Raw genomic sequence first — 18,930 nt, forward strand, 5'->3', positions numbered from 1 at the left:
CACCCAGAAGCTTGTGAGCTGATACCAGGAGTCCTTAATTGATGCATCTGTGGTGTCTACAATTGGTGTGGTTATTACCAGTAAGAAGTGTTCCAAATTAAATATGTGGTGATGGCTGTATATAAATTATTAGAAGTTAAAATGAGATATAATAACTATGTGGGTTGGAAGTAGAGTGGAGTGACATTTTCCACATTTTAACCCAAATTTTGCAAGTTTTGTATGTGGAATTTGGCCTGATACGTTCCCAGTCCTACCCCAACATCACCACATGGCAGAATGAATTGACCGTCGTCTCGGTTCTACTCCTAGACTATAAATTTTGCATTTTGGTGAAGCAAAAGCAGCAAAGAACTATAAGGGGTATATTTACTAAGCTGCGGGTTTGAAAAAGTGGGGATGTTGCCTATAGCAACCAATCAGATTCTAGTTTTCATTTATTTAGTACCTTCTACAAAATGATAGCTAGAATCTGATTGGTTGCTATAGGCAACATCCCCACTTTTTCAAACCCGCAGCTTAGTAAATCTAGCCCTAAGAGTCTATTACCGGTACTTCGCACCTCTCTTAAACAGCCAGGTGTGAAGTTCCTTGTTTGCCCTCGTTTTGTCACAACTTTGCTCAATTCCCGGTGGGGCTCCCCGAGGTATTTTCATTTTGTGGCTAAGAGTAAATCCTGTTCTACATAACACATTAAGTTAAAAGAACCTCAGGGAAAATTAATCCTAAAAATGTGAAAGTACACTGGTTGCACTGAACTGTTGTCAATGTAGCTATCTGGACAGGCTGTGCCAGCCACCCAATGCTTTATAAACTTCTAAAGGTTTTTATGTCTGGAGAAGCAGCCATTACTAGCCATTTGGGGTGAGTAGAAATGTGTGGGCTCCAGCAACCAGGACCCTTCGTTATATTAGTAAAGCGAAAGGAAGTTTATTGTCATTTTTAATCTCTTTAATATCATGAACTCCCAAATTTGTACATTTAATTTTTTTTTACTGAGGTTTATAACCTAAACGCATTCCTCACTACTATGTGCAAAAAACATAATATATAGTTATTGTCAATTTGCTAATGTGAGTCTAGAATATTATACAAAGCTTTATGTAAAAGGGAAACAGCCACAATGTCGATAATAGAAACACACAACCTTGTATAATTTGTTGTATATATTACACTTGATTTGTATAAAAACAGCTGATCAAACTCTGGAAATTGGTACCCTGTGTAAAAGATCTTCCAGTCTAGAAGGACACAGGGACACATGAAACACATTGTCCAGAGCCGGTACAGGTTAGAATACCTTTACCAGAATGTGCTGCTGGTGATTCATAGAGAGATCATTGTCATAGAACTGCAGTTTTATGCCATTTCAGTGAGAGAAGTTGGAGGTTTTTATCCAGTGGACAAACTTTATTATATCTGCTTAGTGCACTTAATGGGGAAAATCTGATCCTATTGAATAAAGGTATAATTTTTACTAGTATTATTTTAATCAGTTAGTGAATGAATTATATACATCTGGCACTTTAACTCAAATAGATATTTCTGCCTCTCCGTATGTATTGTCATCTCGGTAATGGTATACAACTACATTTTATTCATTAGCAGAATTTTCTTTTTCTTCTCTGTTAATAGAACATTTGAACCATTACCAATGTGTATCCAATAAGAAGAAAACATTAACAATGTATTATTAACGTGTACTTTCCTTTATTCTCTTATTGCATTACTTAATGTTAGAGTAAAGTGATAATTTGTGGTATTGTCATTCTCTTTTCCAATGTGAATTTTATTAGCATAAAGAGGCTTTGAGCGCTTCTCTCTGTTATAGAAAAGGAATACATGGAGTGAATTGTAAAATATCTGGTGCTGTTTTACTATTTTCAGCGCTCTTGGTACCAACCCACTGTACTGTGATTGCAACTTGCGTTGGTTATCTGAATGGGTTAAAGCAGGATATAAAGAGCCTGGCATAGCACGGTGTAGCGGCCCAGAGGACATGACTGATCGACTCCTGCTGACTACTCCTACACAAAGATTTCAGTGCAAAGGTAACTGGTCTTCTGTCTGCATGACCGTACCAATCCTTGTTTGTCTTTATCCACAAAATGGAGTCATTATTATTTTTACAAGTACTAGGGGGCTTTTCTGTGTAGGGCCGCGGTCCTCAAGAGAAAATTTGGACCCTGATGCAGCAACTTTTTGCCTCCCCCAGCTCAAGGCAAAAGCTGGAGGGTGATACTGTGAGGACCAATAGGAAGCTCTTGGTCCATGTAGTCACCTGCCCACATTTTCTCCACCTATAATCCAGTTCAGATGGAGGTGCAGATGAGCCCATTATAATCTGCCACTCCCATTATAATCTGCCACTCCTGTGTCCCCAAGAAAGGCCCAGGTACATGCCCTCACCCCTGTGTATGACAATGACAATCTGGTGCATACTCTCTCTTCCTTAGGGCTTGTAATCATGGGTGATTATAAGCAATGCCAGCTAAAAGCATATACAGAGCATAAAAATGGTATTCTCAGCCTACCTGTAGCATAGTGTACTATGTATTTAATGATCATTCCTATATTGTATTTTGTCAAGCATTAGTGCTTTTGAATGCTGCAATCAACAAGTAATTGACTAAAACAATTCAAAGTTATGCTTGTTAGAAACATTGTGTGTACAAGTCCTTATAAATCATTTTTAGACTAATAATTTTAATAGGCTTTAAATGTTTGAAATGAATGCCCTTGTGCAAGGCCTTATATACTTTACACCTTTGATCTTTTATATGTATTCTAACCAAATTTTCTATACCTCAACTGACTGCAATTAAGTATCATAATTACACTGCTTATATTTAGCCTGTTTATAAAAAAAAAACATATAAAGAGAGCTGCTGCACATGCGGCTGCGCATGCGCAGCAGCTCCATTTTGACGGCACTGCACTAAACAGCAGCCGCGGCGATGTCAAAGAAGCGTCCGTGGCGGTGCTGTATTACAATACAGCACCGCAACGGATGCTTCTTTGACAGCGCCGCGGCTGCTGTATAGTACATTGCTGCTATGTAGGGACACTGTTCTTCGCGGAGAACCAGAAACCCCCCCTGCGTGCGCCCTTGTTGCTGTCAAACAGGTGCATGTAGGTAAGTCCTGCACATCGCAGTCCTGGTGGACCTTGATCCATGTCGGCATGTTCCCAGAGTGTGTTTTTTTATTGGGGGGGGAGAAATATATATCTTCAATAATAACTAGCCTTTCGAGGCTAGAGATACATAAGTACAGATGCATAATAAGAACCTAAAGTTCCAAGGAATTCTACCACAATTGACTGCAGTAATACACTTCTGGGTGCTACCATCCCAATCTCGACTAACGTGGTGCCAACTCCTATTGTGTCAGCGTTGCCTTCTCCATCTAAACTGTAATCAGGGCCCTCTAGGTAACACCCACACTTTCTTCCTCAATCTTGTATGTATTTGTTCTGTTTCTATATATTATTTGTTATACTCGCTGTCCGGCGCAGCAGAGTTTTGATGTGCTTTATAATTAAACGCTGCTGATGATACACTTCATGTTTATACTATATATTGATTTAGATTGTATAATACATCACGTTTTAAACCAACTTGAGACCAGCTGTGATATGGGCAGCATGGTGGCCTTATCTGTGTGGAGTTTGTATGTTCTCCCTGTGTTTGCGTGGGTTTCCTCCAGGTGCTCCGGTTTCCTCCCACACTCCAAAAAACATACTGGTAGGTTAATTGGCTGCTAACAAATTGACCCTAGTCTCTATCTCTGTCTGTGTGTGTATGTTAGGGAATTTAGACTGTAAGCTCCAATGGGCAGGGACTGATGTGAAAGAGAGAGTACAGCGCTGTGGAATCAGTGGCGCTATATAAATAAATGATGATGATTATGTTGTCCATTCTCCTGTACTTCCTTACACCTTCTTACTAACCATGCAAAATCAGGACGGCACAGAATGGTTCAATAAAATATTATGCGCAGTACATACTGCTTTATGTGCCGTAAAGGGTACATGGATCTATCAAATTGCTGCATGTTATTCCATTTCAGCCAATTTATTGAGAACTTCTATAACTGTGTAATAAAGAGTTCCTTATAGCTATTGCTACTTCTTTATTGCCACAATGTAACTGCTCTAGTTTTCTGAGTATAAACACATTACTTCAGCTTAGCTCCCAATAAGTGAGACTTGAAAGTCATATGTATGAGGAGTGAGGCACACAGCCTATCAATGTGCTAATGGAAATGAAACTACCTATCTGTTTTTATTCCAGTTGGCAAACTGTACTGTGTGTCAGAACACACAGGTGAACCCTTTGTAGCAGAAAGTGCTCCCAGAGAAGCTGGCACCTACACGTGGAAGCCTTTTCTGTCTCACTTGCTGACATTCACCTTAAATCCCCATTCATCCGGAATCATTTAGCTGGTTGCCTAAGAGTAAATTGCAATTACTTCATTTATATTTTATGATATCCCGCTCCAAAGCCAATGCAGGAAATTAAAATTGTGTCTGTAGAAAGTACATCTCCCTGAAATTAACACTTAAGAAGCTATTTAACATTAATCTGCTCAGCTGCCCCATTCCAGGGATGATTCGGATATCTCTAAAACAGTCTGCTTCACAGAGCAGATATCAAGGCATAAATATTTTAATTAAACCAACAATAAAATACATATAAATCAGATGTCAGCTATATATTATTTTTACGGGTCCTATTATTCCAGGTATGTGAGTACATCATTATTATGTTGCAGACGTAAGTCAATAGAGTACTCTAAAAAATAAGCTGATATTTATTATAGTTTAACTAGGCTTTATTACAATGTAACTTTTTTTCTCATTAGTATTGAAAGTGTACATCCCTGACTTAACAGTGTGATATAAAATGCTCTATAAAGCAAAGTGTTGCAGTACTTTTTTATTATCGAGGGGATAAACTGCTGCTTGTTTTAATGAAATATATAAAAATACATTTTATAAACTGAAAACCAGGGGTCTGGAACCTCTATGATCTCCAAGTGTAGATTTGACTCCATGAGCTAAAAAATTGATTGAAATAAAGCACCTATGGGTGAATGGAAGAACACTCATTCAGTGCTATGCATAACCAAACACATAACAGAGCCAAACGACTATCTTGGGCTTCCATTATCTTGTTAGAAGAAATGAAGGAGGTCAGCTCGGCCCTGATATTGTAGACACACATCTTTTTGTTTTAATGTGATTGCAGATAAAGAGGTAGAATGTATAATAAATCAGGTCCCGCTTCCTCACCTCGCTGCCACAGGAAATTGCAATTGATCTTTTTGTTTGGCAATGCTGTGTTACCTGCAGCATGCAGACCAGCAGCTTAATGGGCTCTGTATACTAGTGTTTGATAATAGCCATGGCTTTGTACAATGGATTATGTTAAGATCCAGCAACAGTAATGTAGTTAAAACATTGGGTCTTTGTTGTCTAAAAAAGTATTATTTCTTGCAAATTGAGAAATATCTGGTAACTTACATTACTGGATTGTAATGACGTATTAGGATAGTAGTAAACAGTATATAGTAAACAGGAAAGAATCATGTAGGTCCTGTCATTTTTGTTAAAGGGGTGGTGTACTCACTTTGTGTGGGTTAATAAAAGGCATAAAAGTTAAATACTTATTGATTATTTAGTAAAACTATTGAGTAGGCTTCGCACACTCTATGCAGGGATGCCGAGAGGAATTTCAGACCCGGATACAGGAACTTGTTGGGACCTCTTCCATAGCGGCCAAAGGTGGGCTTTGTCATACCAGGTTGGTGGCTCCTCCTACTACACAGGCAGGACAGGTCACCCAGACAGACTCGGGGCCCCGGTACTGTGTACCTGCTCCACCCCTCACACCGCCACTGACTGTTGTTGGGGGACCCTGCAGCTTCCTGTATTCTTCCATACCCCTCTTCACGTCATGACACTGCCTCTGTTACATGCACCACCTCCCCTATTCACATAATGACATAAGTGGGCAGGACACTGCTCCCACCAGATCGGCACACTAATCTTATGAAATTCTATGGTGGAGATTCAATTTGGTACCATAGGGACCTTGTATGATGTGTCCGGTAAGGATCTTTGCTCATTTTTGCCTGTACCTCAAAGATGTGCGACCAAAATGTTTTCTGTAGCGTAATTGTGGTATTTCTGCATAGGAACAAATTGTGTCCTATGGAACCTTGCAGCTAATTGAATCCGCCCTATGTGCTGCTATGTGCATCTTGATGCACCATGAAAAGGACTGAATGGCAGATGAGTTAGCAGATCATAAAATATTATTGAAATAGGCAAAAGAAAGGAAAAACAGCCAAAAGAATCCCAATCCTCTAATAACAGCTTGGAGCTGAGCAGAGCTGCATTGTTGATCAAATTGTAGTCGCTGTATCACGGTGTCACAAGCAATTAAAGTTTAATATAACAAATTATAAAAACATAATGGGCACTTACAACTTGGCAGCCAATAACGCCTGAACTGTAAATAATATAGGTTATGACAACACATGAAAGATAAGCTGATTGCATATTCCACACTGAATAGATTGTTTGGCTCCAGCATCTGTAATTCATATCCTGCCAAACATACTGACTGACCCTGAACAATATTTTAGCCAGTTCAGCTCCATAGTTGCCTAATTTCCAGGGACAGCCCCAGGTATTAGAGATTTGACCCTAGAAATGTCCCGATTTTTCAACTGCGCAATAAATCACTTTTCAGCCTTTTAGATTTAACCCTTATATGTGCTGGGCATTATACATTGATATTTATTGAATAACTATCCGAAATAAAAATAATGATGATATAGTCAAACTGAAGATGAGATGATGCAGATTAATCTATGGTCCACCAGAACGGTATGTCATGTGACCTGTCTAGCTGTGCCTGCGCACCACCAACGTGTCCCTTAAAAGTGTTTACAAATTTTGGCAACTATGCTTTAATACTCAATTTAAAGAGAAGTTTTGTATTTATTGTGCGCCTCATATATTGTGACCCATTGCTTGTATTTTTTTATGCCATGATTAAAATGTATTCATGATTGAAAACATGTTTAATTGGTTTTACCTAGGTGAAACTTCACAACAAGAATGTTATTGTCTTTGTTACAGCTTTTAGTTTAAAGTATTAGATCTAATTAAAGGTGCATGTAACATGGCTCCATTTATGTATTAATTCACATGTAAGAAAGGATAATTATAATTAAGTTCTAATTATTGTTGATGGCATTAATATGCCTGTACTTTCAGGAGACCAGCTGGTCTGTTCAATGATTTAGTTCATCGTGCGCATGCTTCAGATTATACTGGTTTTAATAAAGAAAACCATATTTAATCTTGAAAATGTTACTGTCTGAGTGAAAGAAACCAATTCCCACCTTTAACACTAGACTTATAAAGCCATTTATCCTGTTTCCCATTGTGAACAAAAAATAACAATCAGGGGCTTGCCGTTCGAAAGCTTCAACCAGTGATATCAAGGATATAGAAAATACAGTGCAGATGCAAACAGCTAATTATTTACAGACCAGCAGCTTGCCATGGTCAGGAATTGAACTCATGACCCCAGTGCTGTAAGGTAGAAGTGCTAACCACTAAGCCACCGTACTGCCAAATTCTTAAGGTCAATTTCCACCGGCAAAACGTGCAAAATTTGGTGCTCATATAAGGAACAAGCTGAATTTTTTGCAGAATAGTTTTGTTAATTTTGCCCATGTGTGTGTGATACCTGTTTAGTTGTGGGGCCGACCACAGCTTTTTTGAGAATAGAGTATTGCACCAGACTTGTACTTTTATTGTTCATGAGCCTGAATACCTATAAACAGTAAAAAAAAAAAAAAAACAAACAAACATTGTGCCGCTGTGTATTGTCATAATACATCATATTTTATTCTATTTAACAAAAACATTCAGACATCATAGAAACACAACAGTAACTGTCCTGATGTATTTGTGGATGGAAAACTTACTTGTTTGGTTTTGAATAGTTCTCTCTGACTTCTCTTGTTTCAGGTCCAGTAGACATCAACATTGTGGCAAAGTGTAAACCATGTTTTTCTAATCCCTGCAAGAACAATGGGACATGCACCAGTGACGTTCTGGAATCCTATCGTTGTACTTGCCCCTATGGATTCAAGGTAGTTCATTGTATTTAAAATGTATTACCTGCTTACTTAAGTGAAAATTGATTTGGCATGTGCTGTTTTCAGGCACTGTCTATCCATGTTAATGTACTGATCACCCTGAGAAATAGTCCATATTTGTAAAAAAAAAGTATATAAATTCTAGTAGTACAATTAGTACTAAGATCTCCAATTATATGGGAAAATATATTTGCAGATAATATTTGAAAACTCACATAATTGCACACTACAGCTCATAACTTCCAGTTGTGCTGGCGAAAACATTGTACTGTGTACGAGGTCACGTGACCACATCAGTCAGCAGTCAGTCAGCAGTTGTTTTTTGTATGTCAGATTTAGAAATGTTCATAAATTAACTTTCAAGCAATCTAGAAAATACATAAAGCAGGTAAGGGCATTTCACCACCAAGGTCAAAGCAAATACATTGTGAAGGGGCATAAATAGAGAAAAGGTAATACAATCCAAGAGGTTCTGGCATTCCACATTTCCTTTTGAAAACACTTGAAGCAAAATAAGTGCTGCTAAATTCCATTCACATGTAAGGATATTGTGCTCTAGCAGGAGACGTTTGTTTGGACATTTTTATTTTAATTAAAATAAGCAGAAAGTAAAATACAAGTCCTTTACTGTATTTACTGTATTTTATCATTGGTTAGATACCTCACCTGGCAGGGTGAAACTAACGGTACAAGTATCTGATTGTCCTCTTTAGTGGGTCAGGGACAGTATGCATTCCTCTGCATACACTCTTCTTCTTCTGCTATCTCTAAGGCAGCAGGTTTGAAATTACTAGTGATTAAAGTAGCTTTAGACTACAGGTGAGCAAAGTTGAGGTTAAGTTTTCCTTGCCATTCCATGGAGTGGTCATCTTGTACTGTATTTGTACTTTCACGTCATGGAATTCCATATTTGCCTACTCTCCTGGAATGTCCTTGAGAATCCCGAATTTCGGGGAGTTCCCCAGACTCCTGGAAGAGTAGTCCACTGTCCCATCCCCTGCGATGATGTGATTAGCTACAGATGTGATGGCCCCGCCCCCTGCTGCCCAGTGACGGTAATTGTGGCATTGCACAGCTGGGGGGCTGTACCGCGATGATGTGAACTGCGTCGCTATGCCCCGAGCACTTGCACTTGGAGGTGGAATATGTAGGCAAGTAAGTGTAATTCGTAGAGTATGAATAGAGCTGGGACGATGAGAGTCTGTTTACTTGCTGTGTGGCTCGGAAAGGACTATGAACAATTAGGGGCATATTCAATTAGGTCTGGAGATCGCGGTTGCGAATTACATAAGGTAATACGATACCGCAACAACGCGGATTTCGGCGTTCTTGTAGTACCACGTAGTACCTTTGCCGGACGTTCCGTAGTGTTACCGCAATCTCCAGACCTAATTGAATATGCCCCTTAATGCCAAATTCCACTGGCAAAAAGTGAACATTACACAGTCAAATATGAAATTATGCAAATATTCCACATAACAGTTTTGAAAAATGTGCTTACCTCTACTCATAAGTAAATATGCCAGATATTATGACAAAACAATTATGTGAAGTGATGCAGAGAAAAGGATGTCTAATTAAACACACCGTAAACACTTTTTTTGATTAATACACTTCTAAAACTGGTCTGTCTAGGGAAAATATCAGTTGGCACACTTAAAACACAGAATAATGACACCCATTTGTCATTTCATTTTCATAAGTAGGTGGAAAAATACTAGCACAAAATCACAAATTAGTTTTAATGTGTAATGATATTTAAACTGAAATCCTCTTTATATTTAAGCTCTTTATTCGTCTCTAGTAATATTCAGGATATTCATCCTGCCTGCTATACCACTTACATTTGTCCCTTGCTGCTTGCCAATGTTACTTGCAGGCATTGAAAGTAACCACCAAAGTACTAAATGCTGGTGACTTACCATCTAATATACAAACTACAGCCAACGTGATTGGTCTATGATTCATAAGCAGGAGTGTTTGAATAAAACTACAGTTGTCAGATTTAAATGTAAACCATATGAGGTGTACCAAGTTGCTCTTTAAAAGAACCAGGTTAATTAAATAAGAATGTCTTGCTTCCTACTCACCAAGCAGCCCCACACAAGTCTGCCCATATGGAAGCTATTCCAAGACCTTTATAAATTGTCCAAAATCTGCTCTCTGAGCATTTGTTTTTACTTGTTTGATGTTAGTTTTTGGGAAATTCTGCGTAGAGGAGCACATCAATGAAGTTAAAAAGAAAATACCTAACATACAGCATTATGGTATATCTGGACTTTATTACCTCCTGTTGCAGAAATGAGCAATTTAATGTAAACTGCTAAATAAATAGCATTCAGTCTTTAAATGATCTAAGAATGCAAAAGCATCCAACATTTATATACATATCAAATGTTAGAGAATATGTCATATTCTTGAATTCACTTGTTCCTTGCTTTATATTTATTGATCTGAATGATTATACTACATATACAAGTTAGAAAAATGTATTGTAAAAGAATCCAATTTATGTAATGCATCCAGGTTGTCCCCTCATTTGCCGTAAAATGTATACACAAAAAGAATAGGAAATAGTTGAAGTGTTCCATAAATGCATTCAGCAGAAGAAACAGATTAGGGAGGATAGTTACATCACCAATTCCAAAAGATTCCGCCTTTTAGAAGATGTCTATGTACAGAAAATATGTGCTTTATATTAGTACACAGACCAACATCTGCGTCACAAGCTGTATTAACACTTGCATACGTTGAAGACCAGATATACAGTACACAGTAACTGAAGGAAGGATTCTGGTAGAGATAACCAAAGTGCAACTCTATCAGCCTAGGGGCAGCACGGTGGCACAGTGGTTAGCAATGCTGTCTTACAGCACTGGGGATATAAGATTATTTCCGATCAGGGCCCTATCTATGTGGAGTTTGTATGTCCTCCCTGTGTTTGCGTGGGTTTCCTCCCACAATCCAAAAACATACTGGTACATTAATTGGCTTCTGACAGGATAGATTGTAGTCTATGCGTGTGTGTGTTAGTGAATTTAGACTGTAAGCTCCTATGGGGCAGGGACTGATGGGAATGATTACATATTCTCTGTACTATGCTGCAGAATATGATTGGTGCCATATAAATAAACAATACTAAATTATAATAATACTGTATGGTTACGCAAAGGTCGGGTTAGAATGTATGTGCATAGACATTATACTGTTCTCTACACTACTTCATAGTATAGCTGCATTGCTTTTAGAGACCACTCTCATTGTGCTCATAGAGCAGATGTGTAATAGTGCTCTTCCGCCTCATTTTATTACTTTATGTGAGAACGCAGGATATTATTGTCTGCTCTCCGAATTGTCTTGGTCACTTTACTCCCTTGTAAAAAAAGCACCTTTCAATTTAACAAGACTTCAGTTTGGAGGACTGCAATTGTTTTGGCACCTAAGGCAACTGCCTCTATTGCCTGTCATTTGTCCCTGCCCCGCCACTACCTGCATACTATTTGGATATTTCTTCTGAAATACAAATAATATCTATTGCATTAAATTATTTAAACTTTAAAGGTCTCTGGTAAACTTAATCATTAAACAAAATAAATGATTTTTTGAGTGGCCAGTGTTTCAAAATGTGGTTCTATTTAACATATTGTTGGGGAGAGATAGAAATACATGTCTTTGAAATGTAATGTTCACATCGATACAATAATATCTTCATTTAAAACATAATTTCCAATTTTCCTAAGACTTGTATGTAAGGAAGTGTAGCAGTGCCATCTACGGGTGAGTGTAGCACCAGTTTTGTCCACTACTAATTCCAGTTGACAAAAGATTTTTTAGAGCTTTAAATAATTACATGTAACATGTGATAAAAAATTAAAACCTTCAATACCGTACATTATATTTAGTTTACATCAAAGTTTATATTCAATAGGGCATTTTCTATGGTGTAGATAGATCATTTTTGGCTTTCTTTATTACAAAAGAGCACCAGGTTAAACCCACTGCTTAAAACATAAAAAAACCAGTATCTGGTTTGAGAACTAAATTTTAGACATGGCAAGATTTGGTACAGATTTTCCTCGGGTAGGTTCCTGATTAACAATATATTAAGTATAAATGAAACACAACCAAGTTTAAAATGCACAAAGGAAAATGCTCAAATGTATATTTAATTAAAATAGCTATCTCACACATACACTTTCTTTCTTTAAATAGCAAGGTAAGCATGCATGTGATACTATATCATGTGTCATGTGACTGTGGTTGCCATGGTATTCATATGACCATGCAGAAATGTAAATTATTAACAGCAGCCTGAAGAAACAAACCAAAGAAACATGCTTATTATCAAGCTTCTTTCTATATCCTGCCATAGTGATTAATGTTAGAAAACACATTCTTTTCAAAGGATTACTGTTTTAGGATACTTGGTTACATAACTGCCAACTGTCCAGAAACTATTTTTCAATATTGAAACAGCACAATAAAATGTGTTTTTTTTCTGGCTCTTTGAGGCAATTCTTGCAATTTATTTTTAATTTTCTAGGTACAAAGAAATATGTTATAATCAAATTGAGGACACATGACATGATGTAAGGGTTAAAGCGCTCCAAATTCCAGTATCAAGTGTGACGTACTTAGGTGCACCAGCAAATCAACAGTGTCCCTAGAAACGCCTTTTAATAATTGGCAACTATGTACACATAGTCAATATAGTCTTTATCTCAAAGCTAAGGCACAATTCATCTTTTTAGCAAGAAGATTTATATACCATGGAAAAAAAGAAGTGACAATATGTTTTATGAAATGTGCATCAAGGATTGTTGTTAATTTAATTTTATACACAACCATATGACATCTGGAGCGAGTCTTCACTCTATGAAACTCCATCCTATTCATCTCCTATAGGGAAGTACAGGCAGACCCCAGGACACGTTTGAGCTTTGAAATCTGCATTGTTCCAATAAATTGTCATGATTTGGTTCTAGACCCCCACATCTAATTGTTTGAAGTCCCTGACGCTCGAGAACTTGCAGAAAGATGTAGAAAACCCTCTTACAGGGGGGCATATAGTATAGCTGTCCAGAGGAACTTTTTAACTATGTTATAAACATAAACTAATCTCTACCACAGCTCATTGGCCAGAACATACTCGGTAGAGCCAACAAGTTAAAAACAGAAGCTGCACCAAACTGTTAAGAAGTTTTTGGCATACAGCCTCATCCACCAGTGTATGCCAGCATTGGAATCTGAGTAACAGTCTAATACATTTGCCAGTGGGTATCTGATTTAAAATGCTGATTACACTACATTGCTTTGCATTGTTTCTCATTATCAATTCAGATAGCAATTTTGATAAACAACAGTTGAAAAACAATATCCCAGACATGGAAATCCCACTCACTTATATGTTGAAAAAGTACATGTAATTGTTCTTCCTTTTAAACATATTTTGGTAGCTTTCCACTACTATACATTGTTTGCAAAGTACTTTTAGGTTAATGATTGAATTACTGTACCATTTAGAATTATTTTTAATAACAAAGTGTGAGAGTAGGGATGAGCACAGTTTTTATACTGTTGCGGGGAAGTTTTAACTTGGGAATATTGCACATTTCTCCGTCCTGCTGCCACATTTGCTTTTCTTTTCTGCCTTTTTTACATAATTAATCTGGCATAAGGTTACAGTCCTTTCTCAATCTGAATATCCTACTAGTTGGCCAATTGTCATTTTCTGTTATTTTTCCCATTTTTAGTTTATTTTAACTATGCATTATAGACAAATTGATGCAGCTGTACTACATTTCCATTCCAAGGAAGATGTCTGATCAGTTTAGTTAGCTTTTCAAAGCATCCACCTGTATAAGAATGTGAAAGGAAACACTGAGCTTTTAAAAGTATGACAGTAACTGAAGATGTTGTGCACGTTTGAAGCACTGTAGGGCTGGGTGGATGACGGTGGATGTTTTCCAGCCTTGGAGAGAAAAGTGCAAACTTACCTGGTCAATTAATCACCCCAACAATATAACTAATTAAAAAAATATATGTTTTTATTGATATTACAGAAGATTTTGTCTCATTCATTGTCAAGTTCCCAAATAAATCCGAGTTTATCTATGATGTAACAAATGAAGATGTTAAAAAACAAAATAGGTGAATATTTTTGTATTTCTACTCTGTGTATATAAAATAAAGTGAGTTTCCTTACTACTTTGCGTGCACCGTTAAACAGATGACGTTGCAGTTGAGTTGGATTTCGATGTACTTGCCTTGCTTTCTAAAACTTTTTTCTTTTCTTTTTTTATTTTTTGAAAGATTATATAGATAAGTTTTTGATTTGAAGAATATTTCTTGCATAAGTTTCAGCTACAACACTACTTTGTATCTGCTGATCTCATCCCATTCTCTATGTCCATAGCAATGATCACTATTGCTTGATTTGAGTCTCACTTGTCACCACTAGAAATACAATGACCAATTTTAAGGCTATACGGCTATATCATGGTCATCATCACTGTTATCAATGACAGACAATGAATCAGTAGCAGTAACATTAGTATCACACCAAGCAGAACTGTGTGGGGGAGATGAAGCAGTGATCTATACTGGGGGAAGAGGAGGATGCCAGCCTTGGGGATAGAAACTGGTGGCATAACTGAAAACTAACCAATCCATTATCAGCATCTTCATCATTCTGGTTTTTGCTGCCTCTGAGCTAGTGCCAATATTAACACTATATTAGGGCATTATATCCTTCAGATATTCAGGTGCTGCTAAGGCTACATACACACTGGTATTACTGCATGTTAAAATGAATTGTGTGTTTGGCTTCAGCAAAATAACTTACTGTCTTGTCACAAACGTATGCGGAAATGCATATCTTAGCCCATTGGGTTGACGATACTCTCCCGTTGAGATGAATGTACATTTTTAATTGCTTTGAACTGTGTCAAATTCTCTATAAAGGAACAAGAACACACTGCATCTCTATGCAAGTTAAACATGTATACATTTTATTTACAGTCTTATTTGGTATATTTATCGTCTTTCATATTTATTGGCACATCAGCTTACATGGCTTAATGTTTGTTACAAACGCATTTTAAATCCAGAATTTGAATGTCAGTGTGAACGTTACCGATGGAAGGAGAATGGTGGCCCTTTTATTTTTTTAATGCCTCGCGTGCGTAAGTTGGTTTTTCCCACTCAACTTTTGTGACTCATTTCTGCAAGATAGATTTCTGCTACGACTGATCAAAGTACCAGTATAGCTGCTTCATCATGGCTTTTGATTGCTTACATTTTAATCCATGTGCTGGAGCAGTGAACAATGTCTGTCCAATATCGCCCAATTAATATTTAGAAAACACAAATAATTATAAAATGTCACAGAACAAGGACAGAGCAATTCTCACAGTGACCAATAGGTATTGTCCACTAGCTTGTGGGAAAAAATGAATAACCAATATAGTGATTCCTTTGTAAATTGTATGAACTTTTGATACTGTAGAGTTGCTCTAAACTGTAAGTACTACTAAATTGCAGTACGCTGTGTGCACACACAGTCTGAGTATTGACAACCAGACCAGCAAGTGCAACAGAATGTACAACCCCTTATAAAGTTGAAAGAGAATTAGTAAATTCAACAGGACAGATCCTTACAATGATTAATAGGTGACCACAAGCCAGTAGGCAAAAATGAAGGAAGAAACAAGTGTACTAGTAATATTAATTCCAGTACAGCAAATCAATTGCAATTACATTGTATGAATGTTAACTGCGGTATCTATTACTCACTGCTAAGCTAGTCCCTCTGTCCTACTTCATTCCTACCTGGACAACACTACAGAGCAGAATGAATTAACCATTGTTGTCCATCCAGCTCTATAAATGTAGGCTATAAATGTCACAAAAAATGTGGTTAATGGGTAAGCAAAAGTGAAATTTTAAAGATTCTATCGTCAAAACTTTGCACCTCTGCATAATGAGCTGTTCCGTCGCACAACATCATTCATGAGAAAATTTCGGTATTTGATACTTTTTTCAACTTTAGCTTTAATTAATCTTTTTTGAAAACTGTAGAACCTGCCCAGCCAATATGTCTAATTTTCTAACTTCAATTTGTTATACTGCTCCAAAGCTGACAACCAGTGTTCAGTAGTTGAATGAGAAAATGACAGTAGTAAGTCATAGAGTAAGTCAGAGAGGTATATTTCGTAGGTAAATAAAAAGTATGTATGTATCTGTAAGTAAAAGGCTTTCCCTGTATGTCAGAAACTTAACTCTGATTGTGTTGCTTTAGTTCAGCTGGTTCACTAATGTGTAATTTTAATATTGTATATAGTCAACACAAGAAGCCAAGTTTCAATAACCTTTTTGTTCATATGACTCTTCCTATCTCCAGAATGGTTATTTTTATTCAAAAACAAGTTGAGAATAGCAGAATACAAAAGTCAATTTAGGTCAGCAAAATTTCAATCATTACCAATTTAGATTGTCCAGCCCTCCCATTGTAGCATATACACCAGATTCATGTCAGCCTTATGTCAGGCAGACATACACCCACAGCACCATTTTCCCAGTATGTTACAAGGAAGCAGAAGGTGTTCCACACAAGGTAAGAGGCAGGGAGCCTAGGGATGCAGCACCTGAGAGGGTCCCCTAAGGAGGGCAGTGACTAGTGTGTTGAGGTCCCATAAGCTGGCCCTGCATGCCATGATGGCAGCCACAATCTTTAGAAGCAAGTGATAATACTATTTCACATTAATCTATATCAGAGATTGTTTATTACTCAGCTGAATAATATACAAGAAATAACTGAAATGTTCATACTTTGTGTGTCCATTGTACTGTTTTTCACCCATATGTAGTAGGTGTTAAGAGGGAGGTGATGCTTTATGTTACATCATTCCGTAAGATAAGAGTGTAAGTAACAGGTATTGCTGGCTTACTCTGCAGAAGGGCCTCGCGTGGATTGGTGGATTCATGTATAGGGGCAAGGCCAGTTATGTGACAGCAGCTTAATATATAGCTTGATATATCTGTATCCGATCCGTTTACAATGTTCTACTGATGTTAGATGTATTCTCATTTAGCTGTAATGAATAATGGTGGGAAGTGGTACTCTGTATTTTGCTTTTTGACCAGGCTGCAGAGCAGTATCGGGGTGACACAGGACAATGTATTTTGCATTCAGGCTTTATATCTACAAATATTCAGTTTTGGGTTTAGTGGTCCTTTAAAAAGATAATTATCAGTCCAATAACATCCAAGTTTTATATGGAGTTTTGTGTTAACTGCCCCAATATATTTTACAAAATCAACCTTGGACAGACCCAGCAGTGATACATTATTGTGATCTTTCTTTATAGTCTACAGAGAGTTGACCTCAGTAATTCATTTTCAAAATCAGGGAAGCACACACTTCCCAGGAGACATTCCCTTTTTACTTATAATTTGTACTGGTTTTCATAGATGAATGGACCAGGGATCTTTTTTCCTATGTTTTACAACCACAATACATTAGAGGAAGGAAGATATTTCCATAATTTTTCTATAATCATAAACTTCACATATGACTTTCCATCAACTTGTGATCACTGCAAGTTATACTAGAGTGTGTTTAATAATATCCGACATCCCCGCAAAATCCTGTCTTCCACAGCCAAGATCTGTATTACAGGATAAAATGATAAAAGGACAATGTATTATACTCTAGGTGGCCATAAATCATTTTGATATAAATAAAAATGAGGCTTAAGAGTGCCAAGTAGGTCTACATTACTACCAAGCAGAAAGTCATGATTTATTAACAAGGACAAGAAAGTTGCTTAAAAAGTGCAGTTGGCATTCTAGGTTCTTGCTTGATTTCATGCCAGATAAAGTTAGGCTGGCAGAAATGATTATAGCAGATAATGGCAGAGTGTCTGCAGAAATAGATCTACTGTACTACAAGAGGAAAATGCCTTTTTAGGCATTGGATAAATGGCTAATTTGGTGTTGTGTAATACATTACATTTAGTGCATTCAGCATTTCAGAAACACAATCTGTTTCAGAGACGTTTTTGCTTTGAGGCCAAGATTGTGATGCAGTGGACAATCAAATAGATCTCTGTGTCCCTCTGGATAGTCTGGTTTATGAGACTTTTCACTTGGCGGTCTTAGCCATGTTACTGCTGAAAATAGTACCTGGTTTATGAGCTGTTAGAAGCTACCTTTATTTATTCAGTATTAGATCTGCTACTGAAATGGAACAACAAATACACATTTGAATGTACATGGTATATTTCCTTTTCTGAAAGGTGAATTATGTAAGTTCAGACATTTAGACAAGATTGTCTTGGATGACCATACCACCAGATGTAAAAATGTATATGACTAAAGAGATTGTCTTCACCCTCATGGCCCCTTCAATTGTTAGTAACTGAACAGGATTCAGCTGAAAGTCTTCCATTAATAAACCCACCCCACAAATTATTTCCTAATAACACAGCACAGCTTTTCACATCTAAGTATTGGAGTTCATGATCTTTAAAATGCATAAAATGTTTGCTACATTTGAAACTGATTTGAAAAGGATTATTTTATTCTATTTTCCATATTAATTACTCCATCAGTTCGCCATTTTCCAGTAATGTTTATGGGCCTGATTCATTAAGGAAAGTTAAGCAAAGGTAAGTAAGGCAAAACCATGTTGCATTGGAGGGGGAGGTAAATTTAAAATGTGATGGCAAATTTATATTTGGAGTAG

At 37.2% G+C, this 18,930-nt stretch overlaps 1 protein-coding gene across 1 annotated transcript in view; it reads left to right on the forward strand.

Annotated features, from left to right (window-relative positions):
- Positions 1–18,930, forward strand: part of SLIT3 (slit guidance ligand 3) — a 488,331-nt gene that overhangs the window by 431,194 nt on the left and 38,207 nt on the right. The window contains exons 25-26 of the mRNA XM_075209818.1: positions 1,888–2,051; positions 8,053–8,177. Of these exons, the coding sequence (XP_075065919.1) occupies positions 1,888–2,051; positions 8,053–8,177 (289 nt within the window). The remainder of the gene's footprint in view (positions 1–1,887; positions 2,052–8,052; positions 8,178–18,930) is intronic.

The sequence above is a fragment of the Mixophyes fleayi genome, chromosome 4 (genome assembly GCF_038048845.1).
Source record: "Mixophyes fleayi isolate aMixFle1 chromosome 4, aMixFle1.hap1, whole genome shotgun sequence".
Taxonomy (NCBI): Eukaryota; Metazoa; Chordata; class Amphibia; order Anura; family Limnodynastidae; genus Mixophyes; species Mixophyes fleayi.